Below are 21,259 nucleotides of genomic sequence, written 5' to 3' on the forward strand. Positions count from 1 at the left end.
TTCTTTACCCCTCAGGCTCCTAAGGTCCCAGTCTTCCCCTCAGTTTAGAGTTTTATAATTGGTAAGCCACTTTGATGCAAATTGATCTTTGCCTGAACAATTTTTAAAAGGAACAAAAGCTATTCCAAATCAGAAGTCAACAACAGACAGTGCTTTTTATTTCAGTTTTAGTAGTTGTTATTAGATTGAAGTAGATGGCCAGATACTAGTTCTAGTATTCAAGAAAGTATTTTTTCACTTCATAAAATAATAATTACTGAGAATCCTGTTATCCATAGTAAAACTGATACTTTAGGGCTTCCTGACTGCCTATTAAATCTGAAATTTATCAATCCTCCCAGAAACAGTGACACTTCTATTTCATTTTCCAGAAAGGGGTGATTGTCTTAATCAACTTTAGTTGTAATGGTAGGGTAGTCACATTTAGCCTGTGTGCTTTTAGTTGCCACTGGTGACACCTAACTTGTCTTGACTAACTAACTTGACTGTGTGGGAGCTGCAAATCACACCAGACTCAAAATTATCAACTCAGAAATGACTATTACAGTGTAATTTTCTGTCCAAATATTACTTTCAAATTCTCTGCAACGTCAGATGATAGAAGGCTGCAAAATGTTCACAGTTAAATTTAGTGGATGTTACATTTTGTAAAGAGCTATAGACGGTGGACCACTATGTTAAGGAATTTGGCCTTCAAGAACAAAGAGCTGTAGCAAAATAAGCCTTAAGATCTATGCTTTAAAGATGCTGTACTTTTCACTGGTAACCTCTCTTCCCACATCTCTCAAGCCCCTGAACCTCAAGGCTGGGACTGGGGTAATGAAGTCCCTCCCATCGTGGGAGAAGATCAGGTTCAAGACCACCAGAGGAACCTAAACATAAGTCCATGGGACCTGATGAGATGCTGCCCAGGGTCCTAAGGAAATTGGCTGATGTAATTGCCAAGCCACTCTCCATCATATTTGAAAAGTCATGGCAGTCAGGAGAACTCCCTGACTGAAAAAAGGGAAACGTCAAACCCATTTTTAAAAAGAGTAAAAAGGAGGACCCTGGGAGCTACCAGCCAGTCAGCCTCACCTTTGTGCCTGGTAAGATCATGGAACAGATCCTCGTAGAAGATAGGTTGAAACATATGGAAGACAGGCAGGTGATTAGAGACAGCTGACATGGCTTCACCAAGGGCAAATCATGCCTGACTAATCTGGTGGCCTTCTACAATGGAGTGACTGCATCAGTGGGCAAGGGAAGAGCTACGGATCTCATCTACCTGGATTCTGTAAGGCCTTTGATACGGTCCCCCACAACGTTCTTACCTTTAAATTGGAGACATATGGGTCTGATGGATGGACTATTAGATAGCTAAGGAATTGGCTGGATGGCCGTGTCCAAGGAGTTACACTCAATGGCTCAATGTCCAAGGACAAACCAGTAATGAATGGTGTCCCTCAAGGGTCTGTACTGGGACCAGTACTGTTCAATATCTTTATTAATGACGTAGCGGGATTGAATGTACCCTCAGCAGCTTTGCAGATGACACGAAGCTGAGTGGCGCATTTGATGCACTTGAGGGATGGGATGCCATCCAGAGGGATGTGGACAGGCTTGAGGAGTGGGCCCCTGCGAACCTCAAGAAGTTCAGTAAGGCCAAGTGCAAGGTCCTGCACATAGGTTGGGGCAGTCTCCCAATATCAATACAGAGTAGGGGATGAAGGGATTGAGGACTTGGGGATACTAGTGGATGAAAAACTGAACGTGAGCCGGCAGTGTGTGCTCGCAGCCCAGAAAGCCAACTGTATCCTGGGCTGCATCAAAAGCAGCGTGGCCAGCAGGTCGAGGGAGGGGATTCTGCCCCTCTACTCCGCTCTGGTGAGACCCCACCTGCAGTACTGCGTCCAACTCTGGGGTCCTCAGGATGGGAAAGACATGGACCTGTTGGAGCGGGTCCAGAGGAAGGGCACGTTTCACAGAAGTTACCTCAGAAACTTTTTTAGAGAAAATTAATTTTGTGCTTACCTGAAGCTGTATTAGCTGAGTTCACCTGTACCAGACATTGTATGGATTATGGTATTTCTTTGGAGTAAGTCTTTGAGTTAATAAAACTGCTTAGCAGTTTTGATCGGTGCTGTGTATTTACACTTGATCAAAACTGAATTCTGTTTGAAGTTGACATTTTTCTCTGTATTTTGTACTTTAAAAATCAGTTGGGACTTAGTGAATGTTTGAGGAAACTCTTCCTCCAGCATTTCTCAATATATGTGACTCTGACTTTCCCAGTACCACACCCTCCCACTGCAGATAATTTAAAATAGCAAAATGTTGAATCCTGGTATGTTAATAATACAGCACACTGAGCAGATCTGTCAGTTTTTGAAAAACAGTTTGTTTAACATTGTTAACAGCGATGTTAAAATTGAACTATGTTGCAAGATAGAGCATTACTGCAGTCTTTTCCCTTCTTTCGAGAGACAGGACACGTTCGTATTTGTTGATTTTTCTCTAGTATGTGCATACCTTACGTTGTTTTCTAATAGCATCTGAATCTTTCCTCTGTGCAACAGAAGCACCTTCTATATCTTGCTGTAATATTGAGTGACTCCAGTGAAATAAGGTTTTAGCTTTGTGAGAAACCGTCTTTCACTTTCCACAGTTAAGCTCTCTAATATGGCTCGATTCCATTGAACCACATCTGATTGACAAATAGGGAAATGCTGTAGCTGTTCTTTCAAAAGCTGAATGAAGATATTTAGTTCTCGGGCAGATGAGGTAAGAAAGACCATAGACTCGCTGCCTTCAGGTTCATCTGTTTGACTTGACTCTCACTTTGTGAACTCATTATGCAAATCCACCACTTAATTAAAAATATGCTTGTACATGCTAACAATGAGTCTTAAGAGGAATACATATTTTAACTTTGAGCACCATGTGGTTTTTTAAACTTTCATTATTTGATTTTCTCTTTAAATAAATTCGTTTTCAGTTGAAAAGGCCTTTATTGCAATATTAGATTTTTCTACTGTGAATACAGAATGCTTGTATAGCAAACTAAACTGCCAACTTGCATGATAACATGTCCTGTCTTTATTTTCATGTAAGTAATATACGTTCTAATGCCTAAAGGACTTTCTATCTCATTGGAATAGCTAATATCCCAGAAAAGACGATCCTTTTTTAAGTTAAACATGTAATACCTGAAAACATAGGTTTCTGCCAGTTATAGAACTGGCAGAACTTTTAACTTTTGCAATTCCTGACTTAAAAAAACCCCACTTTTAGTTTTGGAACTATAATAGTGTATTAATATAATTTAGGTAGTTGAATTATGTATATTTTAAAACTGTGGTGATAGATGTCATAAAGGCCGTGTGGCAGTGCATTTTTCTTTAGCAGTTTTACAGTGTTGAGTTTATGGAAGATTTCAGCACAACTTGAACGGACAGAAGAAAAATGCATGTTTTTTCTTCTCCCTGTTAGTTCACAGAAGTTGATGAAGATGATTGGGATATATCATCAGTAGAAGAAGACTTTTTATTGATGAAAGATGATAGAGGTCAGAAGGCATTGACAGTTCAGAAAAATGAGTCAAATGCTGCATCTGTGGTACAGGCATGGGGTCTTCCGAAGACAAGTGTACCAAAGGAGGAAGGTAACATATTCATACTTCTACATTATAAACCTTAAGCAACTGACAGACCTGGAAGAGAACTTAAGTATAGTGTATCACACATTGTAATTCAATATATGGTATTTTGTAAGAAAAGAACAAGTAAGAAAAACTGTGTGCTTGGTTTTATGTCATGTAAATATCATATATGATATTTATGATACATACTTAAACGTAAACAACACACACACATAAATATACAGAAGTGCCAAGAAACTTAAATTAGAGATTTTAAAACATATGGTACTATTGGGCTTCAACCTCATCTTAAAAATTAATCATCCAGGATGTTTTTTTTAATCCCTTCCCACAATTAAGGGAGGAGGGAAACTTTCTTACTTTGCCTTGAGAATAATAATAAAATTTCAGGTTTGTTCAAGATGTCTAAGTGACCTACCAGGCTGAGATAAATATTTAAACTACTGGTAAAGTAATAGCCTCAACCTTACATAGAACTTACATAGTAGTTTCTAGCCCTAACATTTCAATATACATAAAGGTTAAAGCAGTTATATAAACATACTTCAGGTTATTTTTAAAGGGAAAGTAATATTGACACTGACTACTTGTCCTGTGCATTGTATTCTGTGACAGAAACAGCCTTCATATTATCAACACTTGTAATTTCCTCACTGGTTGAAATTCTGGACTTCCTGAAGTCCACGGGTGTTTGCTCACATAGCATGTGATTCTATCTCATAGATAAATACAAAGTAAAAATACCCCCAAAATAGTATTAATAATTGTTAATATTTTTTTGTTCTTTTAACAGGCCTTCATGAAGCTGATAATACAAGCACGTTAAAAAGCAGCTTAGTCACTGTAACAGATTGGAGTGATTCTTCAGATATATAATTGTTGCATTCCTGATGGGAGGCACTGTTTTGGGGTTCTGTTGGGGTTGAAAACGTGGTTGAAAACATCAAGTATTTTGTATTAATTTCTCATATTGGTCATGTAATAACAAGGAATACTGTTTACAGAGCTCTTGTGTCTTTCAGTCCTGAATTTGAAAAAAGAATATTCATATATGCATTACTGGCCATGTCTGTCTGGAAATTGAGAGTTAATGCTTCTTTCTCATTAATTCAATGGTGAAAGTCTCTTTGATTTCACTGAGGTGAAAATTTTGCCTCTAATGTTTACATTAAAGATTGAAACTGGTCTTGCAAGGAAGCCTGTTAACCAATGAACAGAATTTACCGCAGAGTATTACTTTATAAAATTTTTAAATGCATATTTTCTTGTATTTTATCATAAACTTTATATAAAATTTTGAACATTTTAAATAAAATATTTCCATGTATTAAAATGTTAAGTTTCTACCATGGTTTACAATAAACACCAAATGAAAAGAATAAAAGGCCTCAGATATAAAACTAGTTATTATTAAATGCCTCCTATTTGGGGAAGTTATTATTTTCTTTTTTTTTTTTGTATTGGAGTTGAGTCTTAGTTAACAGAAAAGCACAAAAACTGGAAAAAAAAGCCATCAAGCTAAGGTGAGGAAAGCACTGGCCTGCCATTGTGGAAGTACTTTTCATATTTCTGTTTTGTCCATATTGGCTGCCTTCTTTAAAAAACACAAGTGGTTTGACTTAAATGAAATAATACAAAAATAAAAGAGCCTTGAATGGCTTTGTAGTTCTGATGTATTTCAGATGGTATCAGATACAAAACCTTTTCTATCTTACTGTGCCATTATGAAATAGGACTATTCATTTTTTATGTTTACACCTTTGTCTCAAAATAACCAATGTATTGAAATTCCAAGGGTCCATCAGTTCAAGCCTCAAGACAGACCTGAGTTTGTGCCCGATTCTAGGGTCTCAGTCTGGAAAGCGTTTTGTGGTTATTCATAATCTCTGATCTCATTTTATTGACTCATCGTACAAATATTCCCTCAAAAGCCATCACATTTCTATGGACAGGTAAAAAAAGTACTGGCTGAATTTTTGAACTGTTGTAACTAATTCAGGATTATCTATTATTGCCCGATTTTATTTGGTCAGCCCTTCAGGAATGTCACTGGCGGAGCAGGCCAGCTGGTCTTGCCTGGGGTTTTTCCTTCCCTTTCGTAACCCAGTGGGTTCTTCCACCCCACCAATGTGATGAGGAAGATAAAAGCCTGCTGATTCCCACTGACTGGTGTGGTCTGGTGCTGCAGTTATGATGTGCTCTGCAATTCCAACATCACTGCTAATCAGCGGTGAGATATTTTACATGTTAACCTGCACAGAGGATGGCTGTTTTGTCCAGTACTGAACCCATTTCAGAAATGGTTGCAGTGATGCACTGCAGTCAATATGATGTGTGTGATGCCATTCCCATAAGCCACTGACATACTGAATTGTTAAATACCTCATTTATTTTTTTCAAGAAAGCAACATCAGTTCATGATTTCCAGGTATAAACTTTACAATACCAACATCAATCTTAAAATATTATATAATAAAATTTACATCAATATGTAAAAAGCTGCAATTTAATGTTTTAAAAAGTCATTGTCTTAGTGGTAAGTACATTGGGGTTGGGGGAGAAATCACTCTGAATGAAACATACAAACTCATTTTTAAAACGCTTTGAATCTTCCAACAGTACAATTAAACGTAAGCATTCTTGTCAAAGTGCTTTGGTGGGGTTTTGTCTGGGACGCTGTTGTGGACCTTTGTACGAGAAGACATCACAGATGTGGCTCCATTATATGCATACCCCCTCCTGAAAAGAAAAGAGAATCAACCAGTTACAGCTCATTCCACAGACAGGTAACATCTCTGCATCCAAGCATTATAGTAATATAAAACTAGAAGAAACATATAGGAATGTACCTATAAATTTTAGGGGAGGGGGCGGGGGGACACCTTCCTTCCCTGTGTGGTCTCATTCTGGTTTGACATTCCCCCTCCAGCATCTCTCTTTGCAATTCACTTTTCTATAAAAGCGTATTCCTTGTTCACAGCTAAGTAAATTAGGGCCCAATCATGAAATATTTAGGCTGTGGCAAGTCCTAGGTGAATAGTTACTCCCTCCAGCTGCACCCGTTCATTATCACCCCTCTTCTGCTGCTGGAGGTCCCACTGCCGCCACCGCTGTCCTTCACCTCTCTGACTTTTGATCTGATGATTTGGGATTAAAGCAACTTGTCTATTCACACCTGTAAAATGACCTGACCACTTTTCCTGCATCAGTGAAGGTGTTTTTTTCCAGCTGTAGTAAATTTATGAATAACACAAGTATTTGTTCTGAGTCAATAGCTTTTCTTAATTACATTAACGATGGACAGAGTATTATCCTTAAGTGCCATTATTTTCTCTCATCCACACAATCTTTTTCTGAACTTTACTACAAAGTATTTTGGAAAAGTAATCAAACGGCATACATATAGCGGGTACAAATGCACTAGTACTGATTTCTTTCAATAAGTACAACTTGTGTTTTACCTTGGAGAATTACTGTTTTCAGCTATTGAGAAGCAGAATATACTGCCACCAATTATGCAGAGTGAAGCTCCAGCCCATCCAATGAACAAAGCTGCTCCTAATTCATACCTACAGGAAGTTAATAAATGGGTTTAACAAAAGAGAGCATGGATTTAACAGGCTTTTTTCAGAATAAAAGAACTAAATTTTATTTTTTCCCGAATTACTTTCCATTGACATACACATTATTCATTGCAAAATCAGCAGCTCTGCGGTTAACCCACGTTCTTTTCATTACTTCCCTCTTACTCAGGAGGCAAACTCTGTCCCTGCAGTACACTTAGGCAATGCTTATGACCCCGCACAGCCAGCCGGCGTGCCTGGCTTTTCCCCCATCTCCTCCTGGATTGCTCGGCTGCGGGGTTACATGATTCTTTGGCCCGTTTTCCAGAGCGCACACCTGTCCCCTTGGACCGTTTCAGGTTCCCCTTGGCTCCCAAGCTGGACTGGGGCTTTTGCTGAGCCAGCGACTAGAGCTGCTGCCTACACCTCTCCCTAACTCTCCCCTCTGGCCCCCAGGACCTCTCTCCTTCTCTAGCTACGCTCCAGCCTGCTTAAAACATGACAGTTTTGTACATATATATAATATACATATGCAATATACATATATATACACAAACGTGCAATATATGCATATACAGATACAGATGTATCTGATATATGCATATACATACAGATATGTACGTATATGCACGCATATGCAGATGTACATGTGTGTACACAGGCACACATGCATGTGCCCGCGGCTTTCTGCTTCTCTAGTCCCTATGGCTGGATTGAGGCTGGAACACACCGCTCCCCTCCGAGCCCTTGGACGCTGCTCCACGTCACCGGCAACGGTGCCCTGTGCCGCTCGGGGCAGTCACAAGTTGTTTGCAGCCAGAAACTGTTCAGTTTGACGCTGAGAGGAGATGGTGGTGCTTTAGGAGCATTATCCCACAAGGGTAAGTCCAAGTTTCTAATGCAACAATAGTAAATGAAGGAAAAGAAGAGATTCTTTTCCCTCCCCTGCTCGAGCTTAGCACCCATAGCCTGAGCTCTGGAGCTTCAAGATGAGCAGCAAGCCATGGCTTGCTCCATTCCTCAGCTCTTTACCTGAGGTACTGCTCTTTAAAACACTTTCAGGGTGACCTGCATTAGACCGCAGGCCCAGCAGTCTCCGGAGTCTCTCACTCCTCCCTATTAGGACAGTGTGTCTCTTGCTCCTTCTTCTTTGCTCCAGTTCCTCCTTGAGGAAACCTTGATCTCCTCCTGACTCCTAGGATCCTGCACTGAAAACACAGGCCCCCGTCCCCCCATCCAGCTGCAGTTATTGGTCAGGTGGCTGTGCTGTTCAAGCCTTTGTTAGGAAGATTTTTTTTTTTCTTGTAAGCTCTGGTAAGGAATGAAAGCCTCTGCTTGACAGCCTGCCTGTGCAACTGAAAGACTGTGCAGTCACACACTTTTCAGCTAGTTCTGAACATTTCCATGTGAACAGATCCTAATTTCACATTAGCTGAAATACATAACTGAAAACACCTGTAAGCTGTTCTACAGAACTTGTATCTTTACAAAGATGATGCTGCAAAAACACTCAAAAATTGCCTGTGAGCCCAGACACCCAGAAAATGATATAGCAACTTCTATAATAGGTCACAAGAGGGTGAACACTGGCTGGAGAAGAAAAAATCACTTTTCCATGTTTTCTTGAGACTCTAATCAGAAGTCAAGCACAGGCTTAAAGAGAGTCACACAAGGAGAAAAAGCCACACTTAGGATATCAGTGCTAGATGCTTTGGACACCCAGGTTCAAGTAATTTCTGACTCGGGGACTCACTGCCAGAGATGGAGACATTGGAGCTCAGAGGTAGGACACTTTGTGAGGACTTGCACCTGACTCTTCATGGCCCCACTAGTGCTCTAACTTCTAGTCCTCTTTTTCATTTTCCATTCACGTCATCTAAGCAGAGTTTTTATTTATCATCCCTTGCTAAAAAAGGATCAGATTCCCCCAAACGTTCTCCATAGCCAGTGTGGGACTTAGGCACCCAACTCCCAAATTAAACTGCCGGAAAGCACAGCTCAGCTGCCTGTTACCCTGGAAAACTCTGCACCCAGCCCCATTTGACTTCAAAATCTGCCGAACCTGTAAAGCTTTAATTCTAACCATGCTCACATTTTCCAACCATGTGCTACAGTTTTCACAAGACTTGAGCAGATTTCTGTCTGTTCAAGGTCTGGGGATTCCCTGATTAGAAGCAAATATCTACATCAGAGCTCATCACCTAGGATCCCATTACAGTCAACACGCAAGAAATACACACAAAGTACACTTCTAAAACACCCTCAGGGCATATTTTTAACAAGTTGTAAAGGCAGATCAAAGTGACTATCTCCAATATGAGGTAAGCCCCATCCTGGGGATCCCTCCATCCCCGCAGGTACTGCCGGAGCACATCTAAGGTACATGGACCAGGGTTAGGCTCCCCACTAAAGTCAGCACAGACCACCGCCGTGCTGGAGAACACAGCTGGACCAAGACCCAGGAAGGCTGTGGCTGTAACAACTTACTTGCCAACACCATTTGCCTAGAAAGCGGGAAACACAAGCTTGTTTCCACATTTCTATCTAACAGCATTAAATAGTTGGCCAGAGGCTAATGTAAGAGGGATAAGGTGACCAATTGCCATCTCCCCTCCTGAAGCTCTTCAGCTGTATAAAGAAATCAAGATTACATTGGGTTTAACTGGGTAGAAAAGGGTTACCTGACTGTTGCCTACTAGTTGGGAAAGAAGACATGGGGTCTGGCCTTTGTTCTTGTGATTGTTTGTCTTTTTACTTTTTGATTGTTACTGATTTAATTGTTAACTGTAATCTAATTGTTACTTTTTAAGCAACATTTGTTACTATAACATGTATAAACAATTGCATATATGGACCCTTCTGGGGTGACTGCCATGCTGCTAGGTTAATAAGTTGCAGAGCTGGCCTAATAGGTCTTTCCTCCACATCTTTAAACAGATCAAAAAACTTTCTGATTTACACTGGTGCTTATGAGGAAAACTTTAAATTTTCAATTGTGTATCAACCTGTGTATGGCTCCCTGGATTTTATCCAATCCATCTTTTCAGCATTTAAGAAGCCAACCCTAAACTCCCATCAAATGCAATATGTAAAAAAACCTTACCATATGAAAAAACCCTTACATACATTGGTACCTCCAGAAAAAAAATGGAAAGAAGGGAGATAGGCTTTTTTAGAAGATATTTCTGCACTTGCTGTTTTTCCCTTCCCACTTTATCATTAAAATCTTTGCGGGAAACACACTCTTCTCTTGTCATAGTTCTTTGTTCCAAGAACCAAAGCAGCCGCTCTCCAAAGTCTGTGGCTGCGTATCCACTGTCTCCAATTAGTGAAATCAATCTGATTAGAGATCACTTGGAGATCACTGGTAGCTCAGGGAGGAGCACGACACTGATGAAGAGGCTTAAAGGTGGTGACCACTGAGGACTACGAGAATTCCGCTGCAGGGAACTGAAAGCCACATTCAACTATGCTGACCAAGCAGGCTAAAAGCAGATTTTTTGCTGTAATCCAGGGAGGCAGAATTCAGTGAAAGAAAGAAAGAAAGTACAATATCAGTATAGATAGAAGAAAAATATTCTAGTCATTACATACATTGGGACCGTGAAGTAAACTTCCAGGCAAACCAGTGGAAGCCTCATTAGCCGGCTGGATGTCAGCATATGTAAAGGACATACCTACCTACTTACTGAATCAGCACAACTACCCAAGGGAAATACATATTTTGAATGTCTAATTCTTACGATTCTTGGAAAATGAAAAATAGATTCAAATGTAACAGCAGGACGGTGGAAAGAGGGCCCGTGTGAACTGTGCACAATCAATTCAGAGACCAGAAAGACAAAGGGCAACAATTCTCTATAAAAGAGAATGGGAAGTTAGTCAGATAATTTGGATAAACTAACCCTATTCATCAGTAAGAATGATCATGATGATGGAGTTCAAACTGTGGCAACAGACAAAAAGGATAAAGACTATAAGAGGGTGGGGTTTTTTTAATTAGAAGCAGTAAAGTGACAAAATAGTTTCCTAAGAGAAGCTGTGGGAGCAACGTTAGCAAGACAGCAAAACAGAAGCACAGATTTTCCCCTATTAGAGGTATCTGAAGAAAAATGAAATCCATCTTGGCTGCAAGCACCAAGGCGTCCTGTGCTGTACCCAAGATTCTGCCCGTATTATTATGTAGGGTCAAGCAACTTCTCTGGAGCTGTTTTAAATTGGCAATGCAAACTATCACATTGGGACTTAAAGTCCAGCCTAAGATTTCTTTCTAAGTAAGGCAGGTTTTAGGGTGTTCCCGTGGTGCCTGTCATTCCTCACTTAGGTACATAATTCAAACCAGAAGTCTCTTGGGCAACAGCTTCAGGCAGGTCTCTGATTCCTCCTGCACCCATACATAGTCAGGGTGCCTCTTCCAAATGCAGAAGGCTGGAGGGAAGTTCCGACAGCTGAGATGATGCTAAACATCTTGTGTCATTTGTTTTCCACTAACAGTATCTAAAGCATGTCTTTGACGCTGCCAGAATAACTTCAGGAGAGAAATGTGCAGTAAAAAGTGAATGGTTGAAACCCTCTCCCAGTGAAGAGCCAATGCCAAATTTCCACAATATATGAGCAAAGCATATTAAATGCTTCTGCAATGCATATCGAAGTAAGAGTTCACAGACGGCAACAAAATACATTACTCCAACCTATTTTACATTGGTTGAGAGAGAAAGGAGTCAAATGCCACCATTAGCTTAATCTGACACAAGGTCATTGCATGAGCTACATACACTGTGCACAACTCAAATTACAACTTCTGGCTTTCCTCTCTGCCTTTATCTTTGCAGTCGTGATTATGTGTGCCCACAGCTGAGCTATGCTGGTTGTTCAGGAAAAAGGTAATTTTTGCAGAGGATGTTTTACTACCTCTATTTCGATATTTAAACTGGATTTCTCATTCCCTCACAGTAAAACTCCGCTGTGAGGTCTGCCTGCTCTTTTGCAGCAGAAGAGTGTAGGAATACAGTGTAGGAAAGGGACTTCTGGCAACAACCATGGTATTTTTCATTAAGAACAGTAAGCCTGATGAATAATTAACTTCTGGCTATATAGCCAGGCTCCATTTTCTTCACCTCACATCCTTGTTTCTTTTGGAGGCCTATGGATCCTGTCCACACCATATCAAACAAGCAGAAACTATAGCAGAACTATGCAGGAAACTAATAGGAACTTGTCTTCAAGACAGGAGGAGCAGTGTCAGCCCTACTGCAAACATGGATCCAGTTAATGTTATTTATTCAGACCATTTTCTTTCTATCAAGGTGAAACGGAAAGGCTCAGGGTTCCTTACTGAGGCCTTACTTGGGTCTCAGGGAAATGTATACCCAATGCTTGACATATCCTGGAATCACCACCGAGAAAACTTTGAAATCCTTGCCTTTAAAGATAACATTACATTATGTAAGAAGCCAAAACAGGAATGTCTATGATGTTATAATTTACAACCAACGTTTTCAGACTTGGTAGTTAAGATGTGAATCCAAAATCCAAGCACTAGTTTGTGAACTGCTGCCTTTGTAGGTCCTGAGAACTTGCACAGCTTTAGAGGGAGTCTTTAGGGATGCTCATTATTTCTGGTGTGGATCCTGCAATTCTATAAACACTCGCTCCCTTAAATTAAATTACAAGTATAGTCAAAGCATTTATGTTAGCACTTATAAAATCACAGGTTACGATAAGGTTTATGACCCAAATTTCAGTAATCTGGATTTGAAAATCTGTCAGCAAAAGGTCCACAGAGCCTGCAGAAACCTCTCTTCAGGAGGAGTCAAGATTGCGCAGTGCTCGACACCTTCATGGAAACCACCTTCTATCAAAAGCTCAAGGAAATAATTTTCTTCCTTTCCTACCGAATGATGCACCTAATGAGTGCCTCTGTCTTATGCAATCCTTTTGCTGCATCTCTGACATAAATGCAAGCTTCGCTCCTGATTAACCCCACTGGCTCTGTGGCAAGCGGGACAGAACCCTGCCGAGCCGCAGTAAGCCTGGGCACAAAGATTACAGAGCAATCACTGTACAGGAAGGTGTTCATTCATTAAATTTCAGCACACGGTTACTCCAGTTAGAAAATATGATTAAATAAAATGGCAGCCCACTCTCCTTCTCTGCCCAACAGGAGAAGCACCTGCTTTCTGTCTAAACAGGCTGTGATGCACAGTATGAAACTTAAGGTCTACTTCTTTGAAAGATTTATGGGTATAGGAAAGTACTTACTTTTGTGCAACAAAAGAAGGATCAAAGAACTCAGACGTAATCCTGTTTGCATACAGGGAACAACTAGTCATAGAGCACAACCCTGAAAAGCATAAGACAAACCATTCAGTGGAGCCAGCAGAAGAGCTTTGAGGCTGACCCTGAAGCCATTGAAGTCATGGAGAATTGTGCGCGGATTTCTGCAGAAAAGAAGCAGTTCTGGTATGACTTCAAATATGCAAACTTAAGAGAAATAAGGTATATTTACCAGAGAGTATGAAGATCAGTCCTGCTAAACAAGCTATTTTTGCTTTAGTCTGATCGGAGCCTCCGACTTTTGTACACTTCATCCCAACCAGTCCAAAAATGGCACCGAAGAAGCCCAGGCAGACAGCGGAGATCATCAGTCCTCTGCAGGCTTGGATGTAACCTGAGGTGAGAAAGAGTAAGGCTAACGTGAGAACTGGGACCACAATGGGTTTCGCTGTAGTTCCTCCCACTCTGCGCAGCGTTAGACATTCACTATCGCAACCAAATCAGACCTTGGCTTGAGTAATGTCACCTTACCACTGAGTGTATTCTTATAGGTGATGTGTGCTCTTCACAGGGCATCATCACCTGAGCCCAGCTCATAAGAAACATACTATGGCATTCAGGGCTGCAAAAAATAATCCTGTGGCATCGGGTACAGTATCTGCAAGAGGTTGTACCCATGAGGTTCTGAAGAGCAACTCCATGTGGTCCACACAGCGGCTGTCACAGGTTGCAGAGCCACTCTGTGCACGCAAAGCAAGTCTTACACACCAGTCTTGTTGCGCGTGTGTGTCGCAGATGCACTACGACTGGCAGCAGGTTGGCAGCACTGACCCTGGCTGGGGTCCTGGCCCTGCCTGGACATGCCGCCAATTTGATCTGGATCCGCCAAGAAGGCCCTCATTCTGCAAGGAACTCAAACACATGCTCAGCTTGATAGACAGCAGTAGCCCTTTGAGATAAAACAAATCACTGCCATACTTAAGCCTGGACAAACGGCTTGCAGCTGGCTTTTAGCCACACATAATTTTGCTGTGCTGGCTGAAGCTGCTCAGAGCTGGACCTCCCAGGGGCAGGGCCTTTCAGCAGGACAACGGGTTGCTTGGCCTCTTCTCCCTTCCGAGAATATCTTGTAATTGAAAGACTGTGGTAATCTCATATCGCTGTTTACAGGGTGGAACACTGCAATCTTACGCAGCTGAATAACCATCACAAGATGTTTTCTCTATAACCTGTTGTTACATCTCATTTAAAAACAAAATGCACTTCCACTATTAGGGTATTCATTCTTTCCACTTTGATCTCCAGTGGGTGGAAGTGTTGAGAGCTAAACCATCTTTTCATTGCCTATTACACCAAATTTTATGTAACAGCAAATAAACAACAACAACAAAACCCTGCATAGAAGTCTTTAATGTATAGGAAATGAATGTATTAAAACAGCAACTAGAGGACATCTAATGAAAACAGAAGGCAGGAGATTCAAAACAAAAAGTGCACTTGTTCATGTAACGAAGTTGTGGAACTCCTTTCCACAGGCTATGTGGGTGTTAAAGGTTTACAGAGATTCAAAAAGAGACTGGATGCATTCATTAAGGAGAAATCTGTGTCTGGCTGGGAGGTCCTTGAGCTGCAGATGGCTACCACTGACGCTTGGCTGCCTTCCACTCTCCCTACTGCCACCCGCTTTAGCCGCTGGTGGAGGTGTACCAGCTCTAGGATGAGTGCTCTGTGTCTCAACAATGTTTTAAAAAAGCCCATTGATTCACAGCTTTGTGCAACAAGCAGCACACAAGAAGCAATTTGTAGCATGTAACACCCCATTTTATCAGTCCTACTGAACTTAGGTGCTGTGCCACAGGTCTGCAAATGCAACCTGCTGGCATTTATCTACATCTGTTGGCATGCACACAGCCTTCTTTCATTTGCAACATGCTTCTGTAGCCCACCTGCTAAAGAAATACAATAGTCACTGAAATAACTGTCGTACGACTTGCATGTTGGAACATAAGAGAGTCATTTGGGCAAGACCCAAGTCTGAAGAAAGCAGTCTTGCTTTGTTAATTTTTGCTATAGGCGTGGAAAAGTTGGCTTTTAGTGCTTTCGGTGGTGTGTAATGTATTTCTTGTAGCACACAGGTAAAGCGGGAGATGAAGACTGGCAAGGAAGCTATTCTTTTTGACAGATCCAATTTATTGACACTGTTAGTAGCTAATTGACACATTAAAGTGCTGAACCATGAACATATTTACCCGGAGGTCCTCTAAACTTTTATTTATGTCTGAACCTCCTAGGAGAAACAGTAAATATTCACCCCAACCAAAATAACCAGCATATGCTAGGAACCACAGGGCTGAAATTCAGCTATTCCTGAAGGTCAATACACAGTTTTAGAATAGGTAGAGGGTAGTGAGACAGCAGGAAATAATTAACTCACTCACCCAGAAATCATTTTCAATTATAAACAGCATGAGGGGGAGGACTGCTCAGTTCTGCTGAATGAATAACCTTCCTCACTAAATATTTCACTGAATTGGGCAGGCCAGTCACAGCAGGACTTGTTTCAGTTCACCACAGCAGTCATCCAACTGGCACACATTTTTAAAACAAAATGTATGAAAAAAAAATCACAATCTACACCTGTAACATGGAAGAGCAGAAGACTCTGTTAGTCTCACTAGGCTTACTGGAGCATTAGGAAGCATGAAAGGGTGAAATCAACCTTTTCACCAAATCCAGCCTCCTACACATGGACCCTAGGTTAAAACTATGTATAGCATTTGAATGTAAGAGTAACTAAACTTTTCTTTGCTTCCTAGATAGCAAGAACATTATATTGCTTACCAAGGCTTATAATGCAGAGAAGTGTAAAGAGGAGCTGCCTATTTCTTCACGGTCCTCCACTCAAGACCAAAGACCATCCCCTTTCCAAATGTTTATTGTATTTGCACCTACTCCTGTAGGAAGCTTGTCATGTACACATTAACCACCCAAATGAAGCTCCCAAGCAACAAAAAGCCGTATGTTTTAAACAGACAAGCAGACAAACATGCATTACTCATAAAGTCATGTTTAGCAGCATTCCAAGAGAAACCTATTTCAAGGTGGTTGGGTTTTTTTTAAAACAAATGCGTTTTGTCTTGCATTCAAATTAATCTTGTTAGATCTTCATCTTTCTTGCCTCACTGCTCTCACACTTGCCTTTGATGCTCACCAAGAGTTAGGAGGAATTCATACATTCATGTCATGTGACTCTCATAAAAAAATATATATGCAAAGTTCTGGGGACTGTCACTTTCACAATAAATGCCTCCGGTGGTACCTTGCAGTCTACATCATTTGAAGTATAAGAGGTTGCCTTACAGATACAGCGCAGATTCCTTCTAAAAGTACACACCCATTGCTTTTGTATGTTTTTCTAAGCTCTAATACCCTCTTTTAGCTCATTAGTAAATTTTTGTTCTCTCTGTTCTTGCAAAAAGTCATCGGATCCACTGCTGGAAACATGGAAACTGATACGTCCTCTTTTGGGGAGGTAGTTTCATCACCAAGTTTCCACCTATGACCAGTAGCACACAAACGTAAACCCGAAATGACTGCAAGTCCCACAGACAACAAGAATATTTCTGCTTGCATACAGAATGTGGGAGGTTGAGCCCTTTAACTAGTGCTGGCCACATTAATTTCTTGTATAGGAATGCATAAAGGTAGAAGGGCACCACATGCAATTTTCTCTGGCAGCTGCTTGTGTGGAGCGATGGCCTGAAAGCCGTCGGGGCAGCCCCGCTGCCGTGCCACCCGACAGCCATCTGGGGAGCACAGTCCAAGACCACTCCCTGATGCAAACCAAACCAAGGGTAACGAGGAACCATCTCCGGATCACTCCTGACCCAAACGATGACACTACTTCTGAAGAAGGAAGGACTTTTCCTGCACCTACAGGAAAGCCCCCACAACAGGCATGGTGCTACCCCGATTTCTTATCCCCTCGTTTTGCCTCTGATACTCTGGCATCCCTGCGCAGTCTCTCCAGACAAGAAGTCCAGCAAAACAGACGTTTCTGATTTGACAAAAACCCATTTCCATAGAAGAAGAACTGCTCTGCGAGGTAAATCCTCTCCAGCTCTGTGAGGAAGGAGTGGAGCAGAGCCACCTTTCGCTGGGATGACAAAAATTTTTCTAACAATTTCCCTGTCCTGCCCTACTGTTTCGAGGAGAGCAACACATTATCACTACCTGTATCTCTATAGGGTTATTGTTTCTGCTCACAAACACTTCGGGGAAAACAGGAAGCCAGATCTGCCCCTTTTTGTGTCTTCTGAGTCTCCCACCTGGGTATGGAGTGAGGAAGTTCCCACATTCCCCATTACAGGGAACGGGATCCAGCTTAACCACGTAAGTCTGTGCAAAGAGGAGGAGGAGGGAAGGGAGAGGCTACCTGAGGGCTGAGGCAGGTTCAGTTTTGTGCTGACATACAAATCCTTCTAAGTTATGCGTGATGCACTGCAACCCCAAAGTATGCTCCTGCGCCGGGGAAGGGTTAGGGTGAAAAGCGGACATACACAGCCACTGTCAGGTGCTAATGGGTTCCATAACTGCAAGGAGGAGAGTCTGGGCAACGCTAGCTACTGAAAGCACCACTGACTGTGGTGGCTGCCCCTCTGCCCCGTCCCAGCTTGCCTGGCCTGTGCTGTGGGGGTTACGTTACTCTCTCTCCTTTCACTTGCATTATGCCTGGGTACCAGGATCTGGCCCCATGGCATTCAGAGGTGTTATTGAGAAACGCTGAAGCCAAGAACCTTCCAGTACTGATAAACAGTCTGGCCAGGATGATGGGATAAGGCCCTTCCAGTTGTGCATTCCGGATTCACTTCTGTCCAAAATGAGTTAGTGCTCTGATGGCAGTTTCACTGTGCAGAAGGTGCCTCAGAAACTCATTCCTTGGGCAAGCGGAACATGTTTACCCAAAACACAAGGTTTCAATGTACAAGAGTTTGGAGGAAGGGGCGGTAAGGGTCTTGCTGTCAAGTTTCTTCTTCTTTTGGGAATTTTATATGTTCCCATTTCTGTACTCTTTGTTTGTGACTATGCTTTTCTTACTCCAAAAACAGATTAACACAGAACTAAAAGAACAGCTAAACAATAGATTTGGTGGATGTGAAAGGTTACGCGCTGGCAATCACGCTGTGCCTGCCTGCACACAGACCACAGCTCCTTGCCCAAGGCTGGAAACCACAATCTCAGCTGCTATGCTTGGCTATAGGGTGACTGATGTCAACAGAGGCCAGCCAGCTCTCCCACCCCTTTGGAGGTACCAGCAAACCCCTCTGCCACCACGGGGCTGGGTCAAAAGAATGTCTGGGGAACAGTACTTCTCTATCCAAGGGAAGCATCCTGCAATAGTGATGCTTAAGGGTTGCCTGCATTACCCCTTTTTAGTATCTTGACTTCTTTTAGCCCTTTGTACATACAGAGGCTGAAGGTTTCCAGATACTGGTATTAATTAGCTTCATGATAATATTAATCCCTTTTATTATAATATCAATCTCTGTTAGTGATTTGATTAACAGACTTTCTTTTCCTTTTAAACAAACCTGTCACACTAAAATCCACTCTCAGACTCTAATACAAAGGGAGTGTCTGGCCAGACCGTGAACAGTAGGCCTGAGGTTTTTTGTGAGTGTCAAAGCCACTAGGACATTGTATATTGTGTTTGTCGATGACTATAAAAACTTGGAAAAGGTGCCATAATTTTAAAAACCTTTCCTCCCTTTCATTTACAGTCACTCCTGAGGCGCTATAAACCGATGCCATGCACACTTCCACTGTTTCTACCAGCCATAATCAGTGCAGATTTATCAACTAAAAGTTGTGTCGTAAAGATTCCCTGCAGTGACCCAGTTTCCCAGTAGGGCTTCCTTAAAGGGCAAAAATGTTTCCCCTTAACCAGGAAAGAAACTCAGTCTTTGGTTTCAGGCACTACAGCAAAACTCCCAGCTTTGTTTCAAAGTAACACTGCCCTAAACCCAAGCTGAGCTATGCATCGCTTTACATACCTTTGCATCCCTCACCGCCCCAAGCTTTTACACTGCCATTTATCAATGAAGCAATTACATCCCAGTTAATAACCACTTAGCAAAAAAAAAAGCAAAGGCACATTAATTAAAACAAAGTGACGCCAAGGCTTGTTCTTTTCCACTGACCGTTGCACGGCTGGCAAAACCATAAAAAAGAGGAATGCCCCGCCAGTCGGAAAATAAATCGGCACGAGAAATTTGCCTGCATTCTTCTTGTGTCAAACCCACACGCACGGAGTCTTCCGATGAGGGGGAATAAAAAAAAAAAAAAAAAAAAGCAAGTAGCGACAGCCAGAGAGGCCAAACGGGACACTTGGGCACCAAACGCGATCTCAATCAGCGGGTTTTAGGGGGGAAAAAACCCCACCAAACCCCAACCACTTCCACGGGTGTGCACCAGCAGCCTGCCGCCGCCACCTGCCAGGGCACGGCAGGGCACTTCCCCACGACCCCGCGTGGGAGCCGCTATCACCGGGGTGTCCCCGTCCCCCGACCCCGTCCCCCGACCCCCCGCCAGCCCCGCTGAGGCGACCGGCCGGCCCGGCAGGAGCCCCGGAGCAACCCCCCCCCCCCCCCCAGCCCGACTCCCGCGGACCGGCCCGGGGAGAAAGAGGGGGGAATGGGGGTGGGTGTCGGCGGGAGCCTGACCGTCCAGCGCCAGCATGGATGGGAAGTCCTTGCAGTTGGAGACGCCGGTGGAGTCGGTCACGCAGGTCTTCCAGAGGTTGGCCCAGAAGGTGGCGGTGGTGATGACCGTGCCGTCGATGGTGGACACCTTCCAGTAGTCGGTGGGCAGCGTGGAGGAGACCAGCACCCAGCCCGAGATGGTCAGCAGGAAGGCGATGATCTCCGCCGACGTGCTCGCCATGGGCCCCGGCAGCCAGGCAGGCAGGCAGGCGGGCGGTCAGGCGGCGCGGAGCCGCGGCGGGCGGAGCGGGACGCCCTGTGGTGGCGGCTGTGGCGGCGGCGGCGGCGGCTGTGGTAACGTCTGAGGTAAAGTCTGAGGTAAAGTCTGTGGTAAAGTCTGTGGTAAAGTCTGAGGTAAAGTCTGTGGTAAAGTCTGAGGTAAAGTCTGTGGTAACGGCTGTGGTAAAGTCTGTGGTAACGGCTGTGGCGGCGGCGGCAGCCCGCGCAACCCAATCAGCAGAGGGAGCTCCCGGCGCCCCCGGGGCCGCCCCCGCCCCGCCTGGCCCGGCCCGGCCCGGCCCGGCCCGGCGGCCTTGGCGGGAAGGGAAGGAAGGGATGAAGGTCTGCCCTCAGGGCGGCCCCCGGCCCGGCGGGGAAGGGAGGTGTGTGTGTGGGAGGGGAGCTGTAAAAAACAACCCAGACCCGAAAAGAAAGGGATCTCGGCTCGCGCTGTAATTAGGGTTTAGTTTCTCCTTCCCCGGCGGGGCAGGGGAGAGGGGGGCAGCGACTCGGCAGATGTTTCCTTGGGCTTTTCTCGGCGGTTTCAGGTTTGCACCCCTTTCTGCAGGCGGGCACCCCCTTAACACCCCCCCCCCCAAAAAAAAAAAAAAAAAATAGCCTTGCCAGCGGCGGTAGTTTTGAGCAGTGCTGGTAGAATACAGGTGTGCCGACCATATCGATCGCTCCACAGTCATACACGGAGGTGAGCTTTGGAAATACGTAGTAAGGTTGTTTAATCCTCTGAGGTTCAGCTGGCCTCCTGTTATTATCCGGCCACAGACGATAACAGCTTTTCCCAC

General features: G+C 43.3%; 2 protein-coding genes across 5 annotated transcripts in view; one reads left to right on the forward strand and one right to left on the reverse strand.

Annotated features, from left to right (window-relative positions):
- DZIP1 (DAZ interacting zinc finger protein 1) overlaps positions 1–5,318 on the forward strand; it is a 41,490-nt gene extending 36,172 nt beyond the window's left edge. The window contains exons 19-20 of one of the 4 annotated variants that reach the window (XR_012652910.1): positions 2,648–2,763; positions 3,472–3,600. Coding sequence is in view for 3 of the 4 variants with exons in the window: in XM_075045959.1 (XP_074902060.1) it covers positions 3,472–3,643; positions 4,434–4,516 (255 nt within the window). In the remaining variant the exon portion in view is untranslated. Of the gene's footprint in view, positions 1–15; positions 778–2,647; positions 2,764–3,471; positions 3,644–4,433 lie in introns of those variants that run through there. The other 3 variants (XM_075045959.1, XM_075045960.1, XM_075045961.1) reach the window with 3 other exon arrangements.
- A 742-nt stretch (positions 5,319–6,060) lies between these two features.
- CLDN10 (claudin 10) lies at positions 6,061–20,421 on the reverse strand. Its single transcript, XM_075045821.1, has 5 exons — positions 20,202–20,421; positions 13,712–13,873; positions 13,465–13,546; positions 7,102–7,209; positions 6,061–6,379 (listed from the first exon to the last, which is right to left on the reverse strand). The coding sequence occupies exons 1-5, from the start codon at positions 20,419–20,421 to the stop codon at positions 6,265–6,267; spliced, it is 687 nt and encodes a 228-aa protein (XP_074901922.1). The 3' UTR covers positions 6,061–6,264.
- Between the last annotated feature and the right edge of the window lie 838 nt (positions 20,422–21,259).

The sequence above is a fragment of the Buteo buteo genome, chromosome 14, assembly GCF_964188355.1.
Source record: "Buteo buteo chromosome 14, bButBut1.hap1.1, whole genome shotgun sequence".
NCBI classification, from domain to species: domain Eukaryota; kingdom Metazoa; phylum Chordata; class Aves; order Accipitriformes; family Accipitridae; genus Buteo; species Buteo buteo.

What these genes read in the sequence shown, in the direction of transcription:
- CLDN10 (XM_075045821.1), bottom strand. Translation starts at nt 20,421, where the DNA reads ATGGCGAGCACGTCGGCGGAGATCATCGCCTTCCTGCTGACCATCTCG. An exon ending in ATCCATGCTGGCGCTGGACG is followed by an intron (nt 13,874 to 20,201) that starts GTCAGGCTCCCG and finishes TTCTCACCTCAG; the next exon opens with GTTACATCCAAGCCTGCAGA. An exon ending in ACTGATCTTCATACTCTCTG is followed by an intron (nt 13,547 to 13,711) that starts GTAAATATACCT and finishes TATGCTTTTCAG; the next exon opens with GGTTGTGCTCTATGACTAGT.